The 24,647-nt window shown below is 41.7% G+C and overlaps 1 protein-coding gene across 5 annotated transcripts in view; it reads right to left on the minus strand.

Annotated features, from left to right (window-relative positions):
• LOC140675283 (uncharacterized) overlaps positions 1-16,702 on the minus strand; it is a 32,672-nt gene extending 15,970 nt beyond the window's left edge. For 2 of the 5 annotated variants that reach the window (XM_072909616.1, XM_072909615.1), the window contains exons 1-5: positions 14,337-16,702; positions 13,084-13,234; positions 4,497-4,584; positions 1,785-1,880; positions 1,509-1,646 (exon numbers count right to left, since the gene is read on the minus strand). In XM_072909616.1, the coding sequence (XP_072765717.1) occupies positions 1,509-1,646; positions 1,785-1,880; positions 4,497-4,584; positions 13,084-13,234; positions 14,337-16,376 (2,513 nt within the window). In that variant the 5' untranslated portion in view covers positions 16,377-16,702. The remainder of the gene's footprint in view (positions 1-1,508; positions 1,647-1,784; positions 1,881-4,496; positions 4,585-13,083; positions 13,235-14,336) is intronic. The other 3 variants (XM_072909613.1, XM_072909614.1, XM_072909617.1) reach the window with 3 other exon arrangements.
• Positions 16,703-24,647: the final 7,945 nt, after the last annotated feature.

The following is a 24,647-nucleotide window of genomic DNA, read 5'->3' on the forward strand; positions in this document are numbered from 1 at the left end:
AGCTGAAGGAGCAGGAATATCCTTGCAGAGAAACACTGTCCGATAATAGATAATATTGAGTTAACAATATAAACAGTTGGCCGTCGGCGAAATATTGGTCCGTCGGTCGACAGAGTCCCTCTCTCTTGATTGGATAATTTGTTGATTGATAATACGATGCAATTCCATGATTGAAATTTGCTATGCAGTCTAGCAATTATCGCTAGATATATTTCTAGTTGTTTTTTTCCAATATAAGATTACATATTTTTATCCAGCGAATGTAATGTTTTCTTGTAATGAAAAGTATGATGTTTGTCACAATGGAACACTGGATATTAATGATATTTGTGCGTGATCATCATTTTCTATTTAAATATTTTTAAAACCTCAGTTTTTTTTCCACATAGGTCTTTTATACAAATATTCATTTTATCAACTTGCAAATGATGTTTCTTCTTTATTCGACGAGTTTCATCCGCACGCAAATAAAAAATAAACGTACGCACTTTAAATTAATTATATCCACATAATATAATTAATCAACGACGACAGATAAAATGCCGTGAAAAACAACTTGTTTAATTTACTTTCAAAAGTTTATATTAAAAAAATTTTCTATCTTTGTTTGAAGATTATGACGTCTTTCTCATCGTGCGTGTGTTTCTCACTCTTCCTTTCTCTCTTTTCTTTGAGATATGAAAATTTGTAATAATCATCGATACAGTAATCGTTCGAGATTGTTAGCGCAAATGTAAAATTGTTTACATGTTATTGCTTTAAACATCTCGGGATTTTCGCCAACACCGTCTTCGAATGAATCACTCACGTAAAAAGTTCATCGAGCTGAAGGAACATAATGAAATCTCTCTTAAACAGAATCAGTGTATTATCATTGAAAACAGCAAATAGTTATTGCTTATGATGGCCTCATAATCAGTATATAACTATAGTCGAAATTTCATTGAAAGAATCAATTAATATTAAAACGATGGTTTTTATCAGTAATAGTTAAAAAAAATATCTTATTATAATATTACATATAAGATAAATTTATAGCAATATATCGTTAAAGAAATATTTGAATTATTAACCAAAACTTGTTTACACCATTTCTTATGAATTTATTACAGCTAAAAATAAAAATTTTTAAAAATTAAAAAAAGTAAAAAATATATATATATAATTCTAAATTTCAATATTAATATTAATATATATATATATATATATATATATATATATATATATATATATTTTATTTCAAATATATATTTGCAGTGAAATTTTGCTATCTAATTAGTGAGAGATAAAACGTGAAAAAGACATTAATCTTTGGAGAAATCTTGTGTCACTGCTTTAATCAGTGACATTTTCACTGATTCAATTTAAGAGACACTGGTAATGACGGAAGAATGAAGGGAATTATGATATCAGAGGCATACAAACATAAACAGGGATAATCAATGCTTGGTTTTGCTGTCGGGTGTTCAGATGCCGCCAGCGACACCGAGAGACTGAAAACAACGAACCTGTGATTGTGATCCAGGGTAGAGTGATCCGCCTTCGGCGCCGAAGACACCAACGCGTGCGACGCCAACGCGTGTGCATGCGGGCTGAGACCAGGATGCGGCGGCATCAGGCTGGTCGGCGAAAACCGGTAGAGATCACTGAAAAATCAAGAGGACAGAGTCTATAAATTGAGAAAAATCTCATCTTTTTTCATCGTGCGCTGATGTAAACGGGGCGAATAAGCCGTTCGCTATCTCGCTCGTAATAATTATTATTAAGCATATAGTTTTACTGACCTTGGTAAACTGGAACTCGTGATGGGTAAACTCGTGGGATATGGACTCCGAAAGCCGGCGTTCGCCGGTGAGATGGGGTACATGCTCGGTGTGTGCCTGTAAATATTTATCATTGTCACATCATACGTACGGCAGATATTTTCCCGAAACATACTCGAAAGCCAGAGGAAACTTACTCGCGAATTAATCGATCCGCTCGTTTCATAGTAACGCGAAATATTTCCTTTTTCCATATTCATAAAAATATTTATGCAAGAATTATATGAGAAGTTCTATTTACAAAACTACGTATAAATATCATCTGTTCGGATAAAAGCTTTTATCGTGTGAGCAGAGTTAAGGATTATGAAGCGAGATCGCGCATAATGAACTCTAGTTTTTTTCTTTGTAATCTGTCTGTATTTAAACGTTTAATATACATAAACTATATACAAATTATTTACAAATTTATCGCGTTGTCTTTCCGCTAACGCTGCAACGAATCGCGCGATAGTTGAAAGTGACATTAGAAAGTGAATTCACGCGCAAAGGAGCTTTCAGTTTGGCGAATTTAACTAGCAACGAGGAGAAAGACCAACTATTTTTCCCTTCGTCAACATTAGACTTTGCAGAGAGTTTATCACACACTGTCACCAAAACTCAAGATTGAGTGCGAGGTGACAGTCCTCCGAAAGAGTTTTTATGCTCTTGTGGATATAATCTTGGAGCCTTAGCGGAGACTTTTTTATTAAAATTTATTATTATTTTTAACTTGGGTATTATTTTGGTTCTTTCGACTGATCGCAGCGTGGCTAACATTGATTCGCAAATCGATCATATTCGCGCATGCAGAGCTAAGGCGAGAGTCTTGGCAATCGCACAATTTTGACGGCGCGAATGGGATCGAGCAAAAATGATGGGACTCTAATTACTATTATTTCGATTTCGAATATATCGCGTTATGTTTCTAATGAGAAAACGAAATTAAACAAATTAAATAAAGAAGGAAAAGAGAATAGAAATAAATAATAAAAATAAATAGAGAGAATTAATTGAAATTTTTATCACTCGAGTTGGTTCGAATTATATATTTACGCTCAAATGGCCAAAAATATTGATACGACATCGCAAGTAATGCGTCGAAAAGCGCAGGAAAGCGTTGCAGCAATATCTGCATGCAGTGTCGACACAATTAATTAATTATCATTAACACCGCGGGCCACCGACTCGTAACAGTAATTAGTACGTGCCTCTTCGCGAACGTGCTGCTCGCGCTCTCGTTGTCAAGAACACAGAATCCAGAATCCAGAAGCCAGACTCTGCACTTTGCGTAATAATAAAAACGCCGCCGACCTTCTCATTATCGCAAGTGGTCCTCTCGCGTTTCGTTCCCCCTTCCCCCCTTTCCTACTCTTCTTTTCAAGCCACTCAAATTGAAAACCGCGAGAGCGAAATTGTGTACGCGCGACGTCATCGCTATTTTTTCAAACGCAAAGCTGCCCGTCTCGAGTCAGCGAGGACCACCGTAAGTCCTTTCTAATTGAGAAGAAGAGGGCCTAATCATCCGTGGAAAATCGCAATTTAGAACGATTCAAGCAGAAAGCAAATAACGAGCAGGGGAAACCACACGCGCGGAGACTCCGAGCGTAAACCTGATCGTGAGGAGGACCTGTCTCCTAAAGGAGGGTGACATCTACGAGATGAGGCAAGGACGACGAGATTCTGTATCCGAGAGAGGTTCCGTATCGGATCTAATAGACCGGAACTGAGAGGATGACCGCCTCGACCTCGAAAGCCGTCCACACATTCATACGACGATATGTCGAGATTTTCTACGGAGAACTGGACGCGAATGTGAACGTGTCGCAATTATCTGTACGTTTTATTTCGAGGGTCCTCGATTAGCGATATATAATAGAACGGTAGCCGTTAAACGAAAGGTCGCTTTTGGGCGTCGCGTGTTCCGAGTACTCGTTAGTAACGAGAGAGGGAATTAACGAGAACAGGATATCTCGAACCGGAGAAATCCACCGACGACGTTTATCATGCAAATTCGCACACTTTACGTTAAAAGAGAATTCTCCCCAAAGGGAAATATTTATCAAGGCAAAGGACCGACCACGTGACGTTTCTCCCCTGTGTATTTTTTTTTTTTTTTTTTTTTTTTATACTTTTATGAATATTTAGCGATCTTTGTGCGCAATTCGCGATGCACAATTTGCGTCGAGTGTTCGGATAATTTTCATCGCCAAGGACCGCATTGGCAATATGATCGAAATTCGATGCTCTCCATTACTTTTCATTTGCGTTTACTGCGAAGCGCGAATCGATTATTTAACGTGTGTAATTAATATAAAATATGATATAACGCGCATATATCCAGGAATGTGTGTAAAATGATTCTTGTTCTATGGACGCCGCGCGCGCGCGCGTTTATCTCGCGAAATTGAATATCGCTCTGATTCGCGTATATTCGGTCGAATATTATATGTATGTGTCTGTAATTAAAATTATAATAATATTACGTAATATTTTGTTATACGCATCCAATCGCAAAACAGTATAAATGTAATTATATTAAAATTAAATTAAAACTGGAGCTTCCTCGTTTAAAATTATGAATTATATATTTTTATATAAATTTCGTGACTAGTGTTCGAAAGAGAACAAATGTAAAACACTTTGTAATGTAAAATCCCGAGACAAGTGAATCCTGAATAAACGTCGACTTACCAGGAAGCGACTTGCGTCATTTCCGGACTAAGCATGGGATATGGATACTGGCCCGTCGAAAAAGGGTACATCGGTGCTCTCGTAAGACCTGCAACAAAAAAATCATTCGTGGTCAGTCAAATGATAGAGTACAAAATTCTATTCTACATTCGTGTATATCAGATTTTTCCGTTTAGAGCAGAATAACAAATTTTTATTTTTCACTCTTATATCAAGCGTGCTCTCGTCATTTTCATTCTTACGTACATCATTTCAGTCGTTGATAACCAAGACTCGCGTGAATTAATGCAGGATGTAAAATAACCGGCCACATCTCGCACTCGCGATGAACGGCGCCATAACACGTTTAATCTTTCATTAGTTGGCGGCGTGACCAATTTTACGGTCACTAAGTGATGACGTTCAATTTAATCGCGGCGAGATTGCGAAATCAAAAAAAGCTAGACGGCATAAACGAACGCTACATGGATCGTTTTCACGATTTGTGCGAGGCACGCGAATCTCGCTGCGGAAAAATATTTTTTTTCAATTATTTTTAATCGATAAAATCCGTGCATCAATATTTTACATGTGAGAACGAAAGTGTTTAACTTATCGCACAGTTCAACGAAAAATAATATTTTTCAAATCCAAAAAAAAAGGAATAATTATTTCCCATAATTTTTTAATTCAAGATGCTGAATATTTTTCTCTTGAATATTGTTCTATTACAAAAAATATAATTAAAATATAGGCACTTGAGATATATAAAACAAAAAACTAAATTAATCAAGCAAATCAGAGTCACTCGCAGCGATCAAAGGTGCAACAAGAAATTAAACTGTTCGAAAGTAAGATAAAGTTAATATAGATGTAACTAATGTATACGATTTTCTAGATAATAGTTGTTTTTTTTAATATTACAAGATATCTACTCAAATTTTGTAAAAAGAATTCTCGGAAAATATCCTTCTCATTTTCAGGTACTTTTGTTCAATATTTGAAATAAAATTCGAGAATTTTTAGATGCAAGTTTCTAGAATAATTTCTTCGTTGCGTGCACTTTTTAATATTTTCTACTTAAAAAAGAAAAACGAAGACTTCATTTTTAAATGTAATTAAAAAATAGTTTTTATAAACACATTTTTTGCTAGGATAATATGTTTATTTTTTTATTACCAAGATTTATAATAAAGCTTATGTATAATACTACATATTCAGTATTTTCCTGAAACATTTATATAAATAACGAGATATCTATAATATATTTTAAACAGATATATATAATTTACAATCTTCATAAATGTATTTTATGATAAATATTTATCTCTGTCAAATAGAGATATAAAAAAAGATAGCTAAGACACTTTTTAGCATTTATACATGTATATAATAATGATTTGTCAGTTGTAAAAACAATTTGAACAATGTAGAAAAACATATCGCTATCTCAATGTAACGCAATGTAAGAGTGAAATGATAAAAAGAGACAATCTTTTTAAAAATTCCACAATAAAGTTGCACGAGTACTTCCTGATTTTACGAGATAAAAAGAAATCTCTGGGAAGGTTTTCCAGAGAACACAGATATTCTAAATATTATAAATGTTAATATATATATATAATATTAATATATATATATATATATATATATATATACATATAAATAATTAATATATGTTATTATTTTATTATAAAAGATTAAGGAACTCTTGCATTTTTCAATGCGCAAACGAGCGCGTCGGCATTTTTATTCATGCACATTAACGTATACAGAATAAATATTATTACGGTGAGATCAAAGAAACGATGCAATTGAACGAAAAGGAAACTATGCGTTTAATATATCGCGTGAGTTTGCACTACAAACACACGAAGTAACGGAGAGATCGTACCAACTGTCTGTCTCTTTCTGTCTCTCTCTTTCATGGAAAGAGAGAACAGACATTGATCAGCGTGCGCGGCCGCACCCTCTGTAACTAGTACCCGACACGAAGTGGAATGCATACGCCATCGGAATCATCACCCAGAGAACAGTCGTTGATGAAATTTAACGCCGTATAACACGTCCAAATGGACGGATGAATGGTATCGATTACAATCTGATTTTTACATAATTGCGATTAAGACCACGTTATTATATTGGCGGAGTTTACGTGCAAATTGTCTCATTAAAAATTTGTTGACAATCGTGTTATTTGTTTGAGATTAATGTAATTAGAGGATATCGCTAAATAAATCCTTACTAAACACAAGAATAAAATAATAATAATTTGTAAATTTTTGATCATTTTCTGAATTATTATTTCTACGTCCAGCATGGAGATTGCACAATTTTAGGAAGAATATACGCGCAACTCGAACTGAAGATTGGAGCCATTAAAAAAAAAAAAAAAAAAACAATTACTCAAACAACACAAACTAAAATTACGTGGCTATCGCGGGGTGAATAACGGACAATGTATATCGCTTTTACATCGGTATCTAACTGGTACGTGCCGCAGAACCGATCGCGGCTCCGAGAGAGAAGAGAACCTGGGGAATGTTGGGCGCGGGTGTAAGTGGGGTGCCTTTGGCGAGGCGAAGTGTAATTGGCTTCATAAGGGTCGACGAGAAGCGCCCGGAGTATCGGCAAGCCTGAAACCGCTTGACGAGGCCAATACGTCCTCTCTCTCTCTCTCTCTCTCTCTCTCTCTCTCTCTCTCTCTCTCTGTCTCTCTCTTTCCTTTCCTCTGCCGTTGCCACATTCTCTTTTTCTACTGTCATTCGATGCAGTATACGCGAACGGATTGGATGGACTCTCCAGAGCTCGTTCCCACCCCGTTCCTTTTTGCGTTTTGCGGGCGAATATGTCCCAGAGGCATATTCCCCGTGACAATCTTCCCCTCCCGGACCCTCGTGCGCGCGCGCTGAAATCGGTCAACGCGTGGTTTTCCCCGAATAGGGCCACTTCTCAATCCCCGGCTGTGTAACGACTACCGACCGATCGACCGTAAAGAGATCGGCCTTCCGTCTCCGGGAGAGCCTGATAAATTTGCGCTCGGATAACGAAACCGCACTCAGACTCGGCGAAAACAATCGCGATGAATCTAAACTATCATCTCGCTCTTGGCTATTTGTCTCGCTCCGTAAAACTTGGCCGAAATGAAAAGTTCTATTATATCGAAATTGCGATACAATTTAATAGGGAGTAATTTCCAATAAATATCTGTGAATATAAATTCTCACGTTTTCAACTAGAGATTACTATGGAACGGTAAAAAAAAAAAATAAATAAATAAATAAAAAAGTCTCGTCAGTTTTACATACCTACCTCTCCTCTATCTTTTTATCTCGCTTTATCGTCATCTCTTATTGAGAAAATTAGAGTTGTTATCCTCTCTGGAAAATGAATACGTTATTTTCATTTTCCGGCGTTATTTGTATAATACAGGCGGAAAAGAATAAAACGATTCGCGAGGGCGTGCACAAAACGCGTGGATGTTGAAGTTTTTTTTTTGATGCGATGGAGCTACTTTCGATCTTCGCATAACGACGATTAGCCACTCGACTGTAACGAGACCTGGCTACCACTCAGCCCAGGGCTTTTAATCTCATTTGAATAACGAAGCACACTCGAGCCCGTGAAAACAATGGCGACCGGAACGAAATTTAATCCCACGTAAAAGTAATAATCCGATATTTTATCTTGCACGTGAATTTGTATGTAGATGTACCGTGTGCAACACGATATATATTCGCCTACGTCGTGTTACAGGTATGACAATCGTAGCGTAAATTACACATTATGCGAGCACTGATATTTGAATGTTACGTAAGTTACAGCTTCTCACTCATTTGCCCCTTTTGATTTTCCTCCCATTCTAATTACGAGAAAGTTCAGTTTTGACGTCATATGATGAGACGATGAAAAAAATTAAATAAAGACGAGATCAAAGTCTAAAAATTTTAGTATTCAGTGAATTATCGAGCAATTGGACTGGGAACAGACGGGATTAAATTTGAGCGAACGTGGCCGGGCTTAAGCTCAGTTAACGATACGGCGGAAAGGGGACGAAGATGAGCCCGCTGGATGCTGGCTGGATCGAAACACGCGCATCCAATAGAACCAGAATACTTCTACTATTCGTCTAATGCGATGCTCGAGAGAATACCGGGAATTGGGAGCACGATTTACGAAAGAGAGCACGTGAAGAAAGGGAAAGAGAAAAAGAGGGAGAGGGAGGACAGGAGGAAACTTGTGAGGGTGGAGAACAAGGAAGAAAAGAGGAGGGCCAAGGAAACGCTAGTAAAAGAGAGAGAGAGAAGGATGGGCGAGTCGGAAAGGGGTACTTCGTAATATCCTGGCGAGTCCGCAGGTTCCGTCATGTGTGCTTAATCACTTTCCAGTCGACTCGGCAGTCTGCAACCCCATTATCAGCGTCTCACCACCCGGAAAATTACTCTTTTATTCTCGAACAACTCAAGCTCCCGATGTTCCGTGTACCACGCGTTCTCTACCTCTTTTCTTCTTCTCCTTCTCGTTTTCGCGTTTCGCTCTTTATTCTGCCTCCGCCGAGAAGTCGATTTTAACTCGCGAGTTCTTTTTTCCGACCATTCCACATCTCGTAGCTTTACCCAATCCACCACGCGAGCTCGCCTATTTCGCTCTATTAGACTTTACCGTTGTGAATTCTTCCGGCTCCCGGAAACCGGTAGTACGGGCTCGAAAACTGGATGAACGGAGCGGGAATGAGAGCGGAAATGTGAATCAACGTGGAAAGATTCAAGGCGGAAACTAAATTTTATCTATTTAATAAATTAAAGAAGAAAATAAAATAAATAAAAAATAGAACATATATACACACACACACACACACACACACACACACACACACACTCTCTGATTTCTCTCTTTTGTCTTCCTCCATTTCTATTTCTAAAAACGATGACTCAATTAATTAAAATTGCAACGTTAATAAAGTTAAGAAACACGAAATCGTAACAATTCTATTACGATTTAAGCCGATTCTAATTGAAACTAAAATATTAATTTTCAAAGTATGAAAAAACATAACGAAAACATAAAGTTAGCATCTTCTATTTTGGCGGCTTATTAGAGAACTCCTCGAGAAGAGAAGAAAAGCGATAATATAAATTATAACAATATTAAAATTCTAAAATTGGATGCTAACCCCTGACAGAAAAAAAAATAGAACAATCCTCTCGCGAAGGATTACACGACCGAAACGTCGCAGCTGGCAGTGACGAGGAATAGGTGGGGTCGTCGACAAGGGGCTTAGCAGGAAGCTCGTACAAGTGCAGACGGTGCAAGGTGGTACGTGTTGTTGCGGTTGTTTAGCTCAAAACCGACACACGCAATCGCACCCTTTCACGCTCGCGATATCGATTTTGTTCAAGACAAATTAACGCTATCCAACACCGATGTTAATTAAATCATAACCGGCTAATTAGTCGGTATTGCTATTCGACAAAGTGCGTTACTCTTGTTAGAAAATGTTTGCCTCAGAATTATTATCAATTATTGCTTCTCGTAAAATATAAAGCTAATCAATTTTAAATCACCGCCAGAGCCAAGTATCTTTGCGAATGGAGTCAAAAATTACTCTAGAAAGACTGTAAAAATGAGGAAGCAAATCGATTTCATTCATTGTCAAGAGCTGTAGAGCGCGGAGGTTCGCCCGATGTGGAAAGAGAATTAGGAAAAAGGAACGAGAAGAGAAGGGCACACGAAACATCGGAGAGACTGGAGGAGAAGGCGGAGAAGGACAAAGAAGAAGGGAGAGAAGAGAGGAGAGAAAAGGGAGAAGAGAGAAATTAAGCGGATCAATGGCGAAGCCCCGGTGAAACGAAACGTCGGGACGCGGTTGCGTCGGCAGCGATCTCCACCCTCTTTACATCTCGCCCTCTCTCTCTCTCTCTCTCTCTCTCTCTCTCCCTCTCTCTCTCTCTCCATCACCATTTCCCACCTTCCATCTCGTTTATTTATCACCTGGTTCTTCATAATAAAATTTTTAAATAAATATGACAGATGGAAAAGCTAATTAGAAACATATCAGAAGTAAAAGAGAGAGAAAGAAAAAGATGTCGAACAAGATGAGACGAACGAAGTGAATGAAATGCGGAGTAAAAGAAGACAAACAGGGAGAAAGAAAAGTTGGTATTCGGTTGATACTATGAAACTGAAGGGAAAGAACGGAGTAGGTGGTTCGAGATGTTGCAAGTGAAGAAGGGGAAGAGGACAAGATGGTCGTTCCATGAGCGATCGAGAAGGGGACGCAAAGCGGAGTGAGATCGAATCTCGATTCACGAGAAGAGACAAAACGTTACCCTCGTTTGCAAGACAAAGAACCCGAGCCACCGCGCCATAGTCGTGTGCATAAACGTTATCAACAACATTTACATACTCCGAGGTCTCCAAGGGAGATAAAAAATATCGCGCGCGGGAAGGAACGAGACATGTTGACAAAGCGGTAAGGAAAACTCGCTGAGTTTCACACTGCGACAACCGTGTCTTGAGATAAGTTTAGTTTGCGGAAGTGAACGCGTCAAGCTCTCTGATGACGTTACTTGGAAACTTCTCAAGGCCACGTCAACATACCGATGGATAGAATCTTCACGATGATTCCAAGTTGATAGAAGGGAGAAAGCGTGGAGAGGAAAGGGTCCAGGACAGATAGAAGCAGAGAGGACGAGTGGAAATCCTCTTGACCCACGCTAGAAGGGAGCTGCATGCCCAGCTGATTAGCCTAATGGTGAGTCCTCCTCTTATTCTCGTACTTGACGCCAATTCGCCAATCTCTCTCTCTCTCTCTCTCTCTCTCTCTCTCTCTCTCTCTCTCTCTCTCTCTCTCTTTCTCTCTTGCAAAATGCCTATTTCTCTCTTTTCAGTCAAGTTGTTCTCTTCATTCTCTTCACAGTCCTTATTTAGATCTCGTGACTCTTGACTTGGTAAAAAATTACTCCTTCAATTAGGAGTAACGACATCTATCAGCGATCTTTTAACTCGAGCAGCCTAAGAATACGCTTGTGATTAATCCGAAAGAGAGAGATGGAATGCAGAGATATTTCTAAGTTTCTGCACCGCGCTGTTCTGTGTATTCATCCGTATATTTAGAGATTTAAATTTAATACTTGATACTTTTGAATTTAGATTTAATATTTAATACCTCTAGCATAATATCTATATAATAGCTTTATCTACTGTGAATTTATTCATAACACTCGTTAATCGTAATTTGCTGTTTTGTCTATCAAATCACTGTAACGAAGATTAACGTGCATCAACGCATGTTAACGATCGCAAACGCGGTTTGCGCAAAAGCCGGACTCGCTTGGTGGCAGATTACAACGGTTACGTTAATATTTGCGCAGCTCGGTACAATAAAATTATATATAAAACGATCCTCTCTCTCTCTCTGTTTCAAGCAAAGCGTGTCGATTACGCGCAAGCGAGACGAAAAGTATTCCATCAATTACAATTGGAGAGGAACGTCAATATTTGGCCGGACAATAGCGGATTAACTTCGTGAAAGAATTGTTGATTCAACCGATACGCGTAGAGAAGAAGGGGAAGGGGGCGGAATGATACAGCGCTAGTCCAAAGTTCACGTTAAAAGTGCATGCGCCAAATGAAGTTTTATTATATTATTAGAGAGAGCGTGGCTGTATATTTGCGTTTCTGTAAAAGTTGATACATAAATGCAATTTATGTAAAGCTGCATCTGTGTCTATTGACTTCACATTTTAGTTCCGAACTCTCTCTCTCTCTTTCTCGCTCTCTCGCTCTCTCTCTCTCTCTCTCTCTCTCTCTTTCTCTCTCTCTTTTTACATCACAATTAGACAAAAAATTTTTACTCATTTTATCAATGGAAACAAATAACTATAAGTTGTAATAATTTTGAAATAATTAAAAATATATCATATATATCAACAATATTTAATCTAAAGATTCTTAATGTCCTTAAAATTCCTAGTATCTTTCAAATAGATAAAGCTTACTTTATATCTATATAATAACAACTTCCCCTAGTAGAATTTAAATGCAATTTCTCTACCGCCCCCCAAGATTTTATTAAATTTATAAAATACGAGAATATCGAATCCACTTTCAACAAACACAACTATATCAAATAAAAAACGATTTACTAATTTCTTACAAAGACACGCTTATCTTATCAATAAAACTTGTATAAAAATTCGCCATAACATTTAAGTATACATTTAAAAATTTATAGGTTGTGTTCAGTTTTTTCATGCTGATGTTCAACGTTCATTTTTAGTGTCAAAAGATCGTCGCGTGATAAAAAATGACGAAATTATCTTTATTTTTAGTCACGTGAAACCTTTTGACGCTAAAAATAAATATAAATTATTATTATAGTTTTATAGTAGCGCCTTAAATTATAATGAATTATAATTATATATATACAAAAATTTTACCAAATTATAAATTATTCTTGATACAAGAAATTGTGATAGTCCACAGATCATAGAATGCAACAATCAATTCTTGCGAGGGAAAGAATCGATAAAAAAAAATAGAGATTGAAACTTGTTGCGTTAAAAAAATGTTGAAAGATGTGTGGGTGATAAACAACAACACTTACCGGCCGCGGCAGCGGCTTTACCAGCGTCCAGAGCACCGTAGGGTGGTATGCCCATATGGGCGGGAGGTGGTTGCGTCAGATGGTCTCCGTTCGGGCAAAAGAAGGGCAGTCCGCTCGGATGCGTCCCCGCCAGACCTGCCATTTTGCTCGCCTGTAAACCAGAGTAAACAAATGTTAATATATACTGAATACGTACATATATATATCCTGCCTTATTGAATCTTCTATCTGCTAAAATATATGTTTTGCCGATTTTTTTTCTAAAATTACTTTCTTTCTAAAAACGCCGAATTTTTGTAAAGTCTGTTTTAAAAAAGAATTTTACAAAGACTCTGCGATATTTTTATGAAAGAACAATTAATATATGTTGTAGTTTTTCGCTGGAAATTGAAGAGAAGAGAGACACACCGCAGGGTAATTCATATAATTATAATATTTCTACATTATGATATATTATGGTAAATGCGAAAAAATATCTGAAATGTTTTTAAATTCCTAATAATATACACACATACACACATCCACTAATTCATTATAAATATAGTAATGCATGTAATGTATGTAATAATATGTATCAGTTGGACAATCTTTCTCGCCAGCAATCGTTATCTTTACGCTGATAATAATCGGCTGTTTATCCGCTGCTTACGGTACTACGTAGTTTACCTCGAGTCTGCATATGACGTACGCGTGATATAATGTATACCGTGTATATGTCGAGAATACCTATCACATGACCAGGTTTAGGTAACGTCAATGGCATGAAAGGCGCAAGGATAACACCGGAGGACTTATAGTTCACGACTCTTAAAAGAAACGCGATATCCATCAATTCGATTCGCCTCGAAGGGGAATGCTTATCGAGGACCAGCTCGAGCGTTAATTTGCAAAGACTGGATATGGAGGGAGGAATGTACTTCTCGAGGGTTCGTTCGACCTTTCCGTTCGCGTATCGTCGAATTCGAGTGCCCTTCTCGAGGCATAGCAGTATAATCCGCCCACTACTTCTTTAACCCTCTGGTCGCTCTTTGTCAAGTGACAGTCGATGAAATTAGTTCAATCTGCTCGTAAACTCGAAAGATTGCGCGCGATTCCCCCCCCCCCTTCTTTCTCGTCTCACTTTTCTATTTATCTCTCTTTCACTCTCTCTCTCTCTCTTTCTCTCTTCGTTCTTTTGCTCTCCCACTTCTCGTCTCACAGCCGATCGATAATAGAGACTCTCTCGAGCGGTTTGTCTCTTATCAGCCGCTTACCATAAGTGCAACGGTATCGCGCATCGATCTGACCGTCAGCAAGAGTCCTGGATCGAGGGGTTCTCTCTCCATCCAGGTGAGTACCCTCGAGAGTAACCCGACAGCCTCCTCGGCCGTTGGCTCCTCCTCGTCGTCGTCTTCCTCAACGCCGTCGTTTCCGTCTTCATCTTCGTCTCCATTGCGTTCCGACCATTTGTCCTCCGCCTCGATCTTTACCCGACATCCTTGCTGTTCCTCGTCCGGCTCCCGCTTCCTGACAAGACGCGCCAGAGCACTCTCCTCGTCGACAATCCACCTGCCGAGCTCTTCGTCGTCGACCTCCAGTCCGGCTTCCCTGGCCAGATTCTGCAACTCGACGAGCAACATTCTGTCCTCCTCCTGATCCACCGTGTCGATCCTGGACGGCAATATGGCGCCATTACGTCCCGCTAACGAATGATCGTCGCGATCTCGCGGCAACGTCCAGCTGCGAACAAAAGTGTCGGACCGAACGCTGAGCCAGGCACGATGAAAATCCGCGAATGCCTCCTTGAGTGTGAACCATTTCAGGTACGCGTCTAACCGGTCGGCCACTTCCTCGCCCGAATTCGAGAAGAGTTTGTCGCGGTAAAGACCGCAGCGTGCCTTGGACAGTAACCCGGTGGCCAGTCGCACTCTCAGCTCTCGAATCACGAGCCGGGTCTCCATGCAGTCTTTGGGCACCACAAATAGTCGCACCAGCCCATCCGCAGCGACGCAGTCACCTTCCGGCGGTAGGTAATCGGCGCTCTCCGCTACCAGCACGGCACCATCCGGATGCATCGCCATTGCTGTGACAGCAAACTCGTGATGGAACCACCAGAGGAAGAGATCGGCTGTTAAGGAACCCCTGCCGCCACCGGCGTACACCACCGGCTGGCTCAGCATGTTGACCTTGCGTAGGCAACGTGGCCGCCAGTGACGGCCGGCCACCAACAATCGCGTCCGATGATGACCCTCGTGATCCGCCGCCCCCACCACCCACACCCGCTCGCTGCTCTTGGCAGCATCGCGGCCTCCGCCGCGTCGTTTACCTGGCAGATCCCGCCAGTCCAGGTAGCAGACATGGGCGAGATAGATCCGACCGCGATCATAATTTTCAAGGACACTTCTCAATCTTTCAAGAGCGGACGAAGACGAGTGCGCGAGGCCGTGATCGCCAACGTGACCGCGCGGCGTAGTCGTCGTCGTCCGACAGGACGTCGAAGACGTAGACACGGGGGAGGGGAACGGTGACGTGGTAGACACAGTGATCGAGGAGATAATCGTCGCCGTTTCCGTCGCTCCATGAGTCGCCGCTCCGCTGTCGCTGCTGTCCTGCTTTGTTCCCGCGACGACGTTGTTCCGCTTTCGTTTCCCGGTCGCTGGCTTGATCGCTAGCGGATCGCTCGTGACCGACGACGAGGTGGAGGAACGCGTCGGTGACGAGGCGCACGACGGCGGTGAAGTGGAGCGACGCGAAGAGGCGCAGGAGGACGCGGGCGAGGAAAGCGCCGGTGACGGCGACGACAAGGACGTGGACGAGCACGAGGAACCGGTGGCGCACCTCGCCGGTCGAAACTTCCTCCCCGCGGCGACGTGTCTCTCCCGTCGTCGTTGCCTCTCCAGATAACCACGATGCAACGGGGTACCGTTTTCACGGGCTGGCTCGGAGCTGCTCTCCAGGGACTGGCGCATGCGCCCGGACCACTGCGATCGACCCTCGGCGTTGCACGCCGTGTGCACCGCGGGCTTGTCCATTCTCGTCGCTGCGACCGCCGTTTCGTTTGACGTCATCCTCACCGTCGCGGTTGTCGTCACCACCGCCATTGTCGTCGTTGTCGTCGTTGTCGTCGTCGTGGTCGTCGTCGTCGCCGTCGCCGACGCCGTTGTCGTCGTCGTCGTCGTCGTCGTCGTCGTCATCGTTGTTGTTGTTGCTTCTTCTTCCACAAGATCCAGAGAGACGTGTTGGGCGCGCGCTTGACGCCCCTTGGTGGACGCCACCTTGCTGACACGCGCGCACTTGCCACCGCGAGGCGACATCTTCTAATCGCGTTGCCCTTCGCAATCACCTCAAAGTCACACGGCCACGTAAGCACATTGGCGAACGTCGCGAGAAATCCGATGGCCGATGCTTTCTCGTCGTTCTGCTGGCGAAATCCAGATCACCCGTCCACGTACTTATCGAACGGTAAAGATCCCGCGACAGATCCCGAGGTGCCCGCGCTCCTCGTGCGAGCGCGCGCGCGCGCGAGCCGCTCATCTACGGCGCGCCGGCATCGCCTACAACCGAGCGATGACTGAGCGAGCGGCCGCGACGCGATCGTCAAAGGCCGGAGCGGGAACTAGAAGGCTTTGATGTACCGCCGCCCCGGCGCGCACAAAGCGAAAGCGGCCCCGGCCCCGGCCCCCGGCTCGTTGGCTGGCACGGTATGCGCGCGAGAGAGGACGGGGGAAGAGCGTCGGGGGACGCGGGGGTGGTTGGAGCGAGAGAACGCGAGGCGACGGAAGAGGGGCACGACGAGACGAGAGACACGTACAGTCACCTCCTCGTTCGAGCGTCCACGCGTGTCTGCCAGTCTGCCTGTTTGCTTGCTTGCTTGCTTGCTTGCTTGCTTGCTTGCTTGCTTGCCTGTCTCATCACCAGATATTCGCGTGTTGCAACGCGCTCGTGGACGGACTGTACCGCCTGACGACAGATAAGGATTTCCGTCTGCTCAAGCCCGTCGCACGCAAATTTCCACGAGAGGACAAGAGGGTGGGGGGGGGGGGGGAGAGAGGGGCCGCCGTATAGACGAAATATCTGGCGAAAATTCCCAACGCTTCCCAACTCTTTCGTTAATTTTTTAATCCGACTACATCAAGGTGCGCTATTACGCGCACTTACGAATCGCAGGAACGTATGAATAACGATCGTCCAGCTCTAATGTCGCCATTGGCAATGTCCGTAGAAAAATATGGCGCGAGCAATTAACGAGCATACGCTAAATGTCATGCTGGGCAAATTGGCGCGCGCATACCGTCGTACGTCAACGACCCAGCAGCGACCGGCTGTTGGAGATCTCGCGAGATCTGAGTGCGGGCCAAAGTCAACTAAATATACCGATCCATTTGGCCTCTCGTAATGGCGCCCGGCGTGTTTGGAGAAGTTGCTTCTGCCAGTGGAACGCGCGCGAAACAAGTTAGTGCACAAAGAGCGGCGCACAGATTTGTGTTCCGGCCGCTTGGTAGTTAAAAGCACCGGGGCTTTTCCGCTCCGGTGTTTGTTCAGGCTGTTTATCGCGCCGGCTAAACGCAGATCGTTGACATCCGATCCCCCCGGTATATAACGCTGTAATCAGAACAATCTCAATCGGGGAAAAACAACGCGCGCGCTCCCGGAATGAATTATATACCCACGATTAATCACGCAAAATCGTTTCCGTCGCACGATTAATTTTATACAGAGCAAAGCGAAAATAAACTTTGTAGCTGGAAAACGCTTACACGGCTATTGTTGACATGCGCCGACATATTTCGTTTTAAGTTTTAACTAACATTTTAATTGGGATTTTAGGAATATTACATGAATTTTCGTTTGCACACCGAGATAATTAAAAACAGTCGCGGAAAATTTTGACCCGTGACACAAATTACCGATGCTGCTGTAGCAAAAAGAAGAAAAAAATATATCTACAATTTTTGTATGAAAATTGAGTACAAAATTAAATACTGACCGATAATTGAATATCATCATAATAAGTAAAGAGAATAATAATTGAGAGAGAATAATAAAAATATATAATATTTGTATAAAACTGTTTTTAACGCTGGCTTTCTCATTTAAAAATGTTAGAGATGCAACGCTCATTGTCAGAGCGTTTTTCTCCCTCGTGGAGAGTTTTAAAGAGAGAAAATGAGCGGACAAAGACACACGCATACACAGAGAAGAGAGATGAGATGAGAAAAAGAAATCGCGTCGAAGCGCGACGCTGGGGATTAATATTACAAATCGGATTTAGCCTTGGGGCGCCGGTCGCGCGCATGATTATCGGCGTGTCGGCATTTCATAAACGCGTCCACATCAAACGCGGCGCAGGTCGGTCGATCGCGATAATATTTGTCACGTAGTTGCGGTACGTGGCGGCAGGCACACCGCGCGGCTATACGGTAATCGATCGGCCATGCCAGCGGCAGCCAGGTAGGTAGGTAGGTAGGTAGGTAGGTAGGTAGGTAGGTAGATAGGTAGATAGGTAGGTAGGTAGGTAGGTAGGTAGGATAGATAGGTAGTGTACTGTATTTGTGATTACTCTTTCAGGTACGTCGCGGGTTATTTACACGCCCCCGCACTTTTCACGCGCGCGCAAACAGCTGCGATGATCTATCGCGATCTATCGCGCCGTCACGATTGATCCGCGGAATCCACGGTTTTAATCTCGCGAGTGCGAGAAAGACAGAGTATCCGCGTCCCGAATACGAGCGAAATGCGTTGTAGCACGTTTCAATTAATTTCCAAAGTCAATTTTCGCGAGAGTTACAGGTACATTAATCATTGTAAAAATATAATTATACCAATTATATATATCGTCAAGTTTCACATTAATAATTGCATGAATATTTCAACTATACAATTTCCACTGTTTTATTAGAGTTTTTATATTTTTATTTCCTCACGACTCTCGTGTGATCTATTATTCTATTTACATTTGCTTGTCCGAGTTGGGTGAAAACGTAGCTAAATAAAAATTAAATGTGCGAATAAAGAATTAATACAATGATAAAAATAAGTAATGCGTAATTATATTGAAATTTATTTATTAATCCTATAAGGATTATAATCTTTATTCTGAAAAATTATATTCTATATATTTTATAAGGATTATATTCGCATATATATAGAGGTATATGTAAATTCACAAACATAATTCGTTCATTTATTTTATTTCATACTCAACAACTTGCAGCTGTGCGTGCAACTGTGCGCGACTCGCATACGTTTCGCGGCTTTTTATCACGAGCATGCCGGAGCGAAAGAGTATATGGTAATTCCGCGTCGTATCAATTAACGCCTAGAATGGAAACTAGCCTCCGGCTCACGTTCCCGATTAACGATTTTAGAATGGCCGACGCTTGCGTATCTGTCGTCGTATCTGCCTTTACATCGGATACGGGTCCGCCTTTCTACGACTACGAATACGGCATGCGAGTCCTGTCTTTGTGTATGTGCGTAGCTTTTAATTGGGTTATCTGTCCCGGAACGCCGTCGATATAGCGCGTTTCCATGTAACGCCGGCGCGACCCAGATGAAACATATTTCAAAGATAGCGTGCGACGACACATACACATACACACACACACACACACACACACACACACACACACACATGCGTATCTATTTCTCGTGGCGGCGGCGACGACGACGTTGTTTGTCGTCGCGACCGAGCTCGAATCTCGCTCCTTTATCTTGTTTAACACTCGTTGTCACTTCCGTGTAATCGAATTATCGCGCGATAAGATATTTTCGTGCTATAGGTTTAAGAATTTTAAAGAATCGAGAAACGTATAGAATTTATGTGTTTTGCGTGAGATCAAAGAGTAAAGCGATAAGGGAGCCAGGCGGATTCAATTGTGTGAAATTTCTGTGATATTCAACACGATATTTATTCCGTTAAGTAATCGTTAAATAATATGTCACGTTGTAGAAAATAACATGTTTATCGCGCGTGCATTTACTGTGAATAGTTACGGACGGATCAGCTGATATAATTGACAACTGCGGATTTCTTCGCGACTCCTCTCCGAGATACGCGCAACGAAAGCCGATACCTTTCGACCGCGAGAACCGGATACCGGCAGGATCGGACGTGAAAGGCCGGGTATTATCGATCGCGACTCGCCTCGCAGGACGAGCGACGCGGATATAATCGAATTACCTGGGCGAATTTGCGAGAAGGGACGGGGATCGGAGACCGATTCGAAGTTTCGGGTGTTCGGTCTCCCGGTGTTGCTCAACCCAAGTTCGTGAAGAGCAGTCTGGTCTTTCTCTCCCCTCTATCGACGAAGAGAGAGAGAGAGAGAGAGAGAGAGAGAGAGAGAGAGAGAGAGAGAAAGAGAGAGAGAGGGGGGGGCAGAGAGAGTTTACCATCGATTTAACCCCCTTCGACTTCCTTCCCCGCTTTCTCTCCCTCTTTCGCGTGCAACACAACACGGCCATACGAGTCTTCCATTTGGAAGATCGAATAGTCCCTTTACCTTCATCACCTTCAGCGCGGTGACAATTTGATTCACCCTACACTAGGCGGCGAAAAAGTGTCAGACACGAGCCAAGAGAACTCTCCCTCTCGACGGAGGAATCGCGTAACGTTGTAACAAGTTCAACTCGTCGTCGACGACGTCAGAGCCTCCCCCGGAAGAGGGTCGCGTCACTTACAGATTCACGTCGGGAAGCGACACGCGGCGGCTGCTCGTCAAGGGCGATGTTTCTGCTTGAAATTGCACCGCATTTCGCCGCAATTTACATGAATAACTCGTAATTATTCCAAGACGATTGTACGTACAAATGCATGCTATTATGCGGCATGGTTTAAGAGAATTATTATTCGTAAACAATCAGTGTACATAACATTACATATATGCACACTAAATCGTTATTTTTTATGTACGTTGTAAGCTTGTTTTAAAAATGTTTACAAATTACATTCCCGCATTCGTATTTTCTCCTTCTTTCCATCTCTCTCTCTTTTTTTTTTTTTTTTTTTTTTTTTTTACAGTCATAGTTGCTGAAATTGGCCCGGTCTAGCACGTTTCCTCGTGTGGCACGAAAATATGCATGAATTATTCGAGATACATTAATCTGGTTGGCTTCCAGAGGAGCCGTCGTCGCTGCTGTGCCGTTTCTTTTCCTCCTGGACCAACCTTCCATTCCCTATTTTCATCTCTTTCTTTCTTTTTCGCAGACTCCAGACGAGGTCGAAACCAGGGTAGAAGGGTAAAGACCGACGAGGGGGTTGGACCGAGGCGAAGCAGCAACGTTGGATGAGAGAGAGAGAGAGAGAGAGAGAGAGAAAGAGAGAGGGATGCAGTGCGCGGGGAAATGGAAGAGAGGCCGAAGACAGGGATGAGGAACGACGGCGGGAAGAAGAGGGCGGAGGACGCGTCGGAGGAGAAGGAGCGAGGAGGGGGTGACGCGGTGAATGGAGCCGCGGAACACGGAGGCGGTGGTGGCCAACCCCAAGCTGAGGTTGCCGGGGCAACGCGGGAGGCGTAGGCGCTCTGGGGACAGGGAGGAAGGGTTTCCCTCGCTCGTTCGACCGGGGCTGCCGCGGGGGGTGCGGGGGCGCTACGACGACCGAGGGGGAGGTGAGGGATGGCGATACCGCCGGGGTTCAGCGGAGTGGTAGGGTTGGCAATGGGGAGAGAGCCTGGTTTCAACGCCAACGACCGACGGACGTCCAAGTACGACCGACGACGAGGGAGAAAGAGAGAGAAAGAGAGAGAAAGAGAGAGAGAGAGAGAGAGAGAGAGAGCGTGACGATGAGACCGTCGCCCTTCGTTCCTGTATTTATTTCTAAACAGGTCGAGTTACCGCGTGCAAATTATAGAACTCTCCGTCAGTATTATTCGCAACTTACTCTTAGATTTCAGACAAGAAGATGTGTTAAAATGTTGGATAGTGGAAAACTTGTTGAAGAGAGATCAGTTTCAGTGCAGCTAAAATCCTTCCTCACATTAAGATGAAAGATACCGCATTGATCATTTTCACAGAAATACGTATTTATTGTAATCGTCTCTCTTTGGTGGATCGAATGATTAAATTTCTTGCATCTGTGCGAAACTCGTTGACAATATCATTAACGTATCCTAATTATTGACATAGCGACAATGTTCGCAGAGACGCGCATTCGTCAGACGTGGATCGAACATTGCACGCAATTATACTCGTAAAAGCGGTATGAATTTGACAGATTGATACAATAAGCAAAACCGTACGTGCATAATTAAACGAAACGCTGGTATTATCTAGTCAACATGATGCGCAGGGAACATGACAGCGCCAACCTGGATGTAATTGTTACCTTGTGCCAGAGTACACGTGTACTCGTACTTTGCGCGTAGAAAGAGAGAGAGAGAGAGAGAGAAAGCATTTTAAGTTAAAGAGAATATTATCGCTCTCTATACATTTTTTCCAAAAAAATACTAATCACTTTTGCGTCTCTTCACAATCGTCACTTTAATTCCAAAAGCTTATACATTTCTTCTTTATTGTAAAAATTATAATATACTTATACATTGTATCACGTATATATAATTCTTTTAAATATGTGGTAGTATTTTAATAATATTATCATTATATTGTAGTAACTTTCTCTGTTTTCTTTACCAAAATTTTTCATCTTTAAAACTGTGTGAATGCGTAATTTTAACAAGACCTTTTCTTAAAGTTTCATAAACTCAATTTCAAATAATTCTCAGAATACATGTAGTAAACTTTTTCTCATTAATTTTTCTACGTTATATTTACTAGTAATATCTAAAAGTTCCAACAAGCAAAGTCAAATTTTATGAATCAGAATTAAACATCGCATATGCAGATAAGAGAGATTCTCCATTTGGTATTCGCGATGTAAAAACTACACATTTCTTTTCGAGGTATTGACGTTCGAGAAAGGACTCGGCAATATTGTGCGCGGTGAGGTGCGTTTGGACGGATTATAATACAGCTCGGCGGAAGTACGCGTAATCGAGCGAGACCCGAGTTGTTCCAGAAGTGATCCATACAGAGGGTTGGTTGCGCGAGAGGGCTGAATATTCATCACGTGCGATTGTATAGGTGCGTCTCTCGTACTATGCGCATGCCCGCCGTCGTCAGGAAGACGACGGTGGTGAGAGGACGTAATCATTATACCTCGTATGTGTATCCCTCGTTCGTCTTTGTACTGTTTTTTAAACCGTGTCGTGATATGCGCCGTTGCAATTACACACGTACGCTCGTCGTGCTCGCTGAACAACGATAACACGTTGTTCTCCAAGCGCACGACGTAAACAATCTGCAATATATATTTTCATAGAATTTCAGTTGCTTTATATTTCTTGTTAATTATGTAAGATATCTCGGAATTTTTATATCTAAAAATTATAATTTTTAAATTTATCCTTTAAACTTTAAATTATACACAAATACATAATTGGACAATAAATATATATATATATATATATATATATATATATCTTTTTTTTCTAAAAAACGGAAAAATTGTTTTTCATAATTTTTTTTTTACATTAAATGTAATTCCCCGACAAAATTCTAAAACACTGTTATACTTGAGAGAAAATTAAAATTAAATATATTATACATGTATAGAAATTATTTGGGATATTAAATATATTATATATTGTAATATAAAAAACACTTTGAGTTCTTAAAGAGAGATAAAAATTACATTAAAATAATCCTTTTTTAAACCTTAGTTTTAATTTAATTTTTTTAACATGATGATGAATTTTAACATGATAAAGTAATTTTAAGATTAAATTAATATTTAACATAAAAAATGTTCATGTAACGATTTTTCTTCTTTTTTGAGCTTTCTTTTATTGAATTATGTTGCTGTCTCAAGATATTCTGGCAATTATTTTTCTCTTTTCAACAAGCTTTCAGAGTGCATTCTTCTCAATTTTGAAATATTTGAATATTTCTTTTCGATCAAAATTGTTTGCGTTCTTAAAATCTTTAGATTTTGCATGCAGTTATCGGCGAGCTGTATCGACATGTGTAATATAAATCGTAAGATTAATACACGCGTGCGAAACAACAATTGCCCGGAGGTGACAGCGTGCTGGTTAGTTCTTCGCGTTAAACAGAATGATAATTGGTCGAGTGTGCGGTGTTTCACCTATCCTATCCGCGTGCGACACGCGCACGCGTGTGACTCGGCGAGACATACGCACACACGCACAGCATCTCTCGTCCTCGCACGCATAGCATACCTACGCTAATAACACCGGCGATGTATTGGAGTTAATTAATCGCGAATACCAAGTCTACCGAGCGAACCACATGCGAACACTGTTTCTAATTATTATTTTAACTAAATTCGAGAACGTGAGATGCGTTTAGCACGGTTTTGAAGCGTCGATAAAACAGCAATCTTGAGCTGTATAACTCGCACTTTTCCTATTACAAATCAATTTGAATAATCTTGACAAAATATAATATCTGTTAAAAAATTAGGATAATTTTTCATTTACCGAATCTTAATCTTTTTCAGTATGAATTTTTGTACGCCGTATTTATTCGAGTCCAAATTGTCATTGAAATCATTACAACGCACGCTT

This window comes from Anoplolepis gracilipes, chromosome 17 (assembly GCF_047496725.1).
Source record: "Anoplolepis gracilipes chromosome 17, ASM4749672v1, whole genome shotgun sequence".
Taxonomy (NCBI): Eukaryota; Metazoa; Arthropoda; class Insecta; order Hymenoptera; family Formicidae; genus Anoplolepis; species Anoplolepis gracilipes.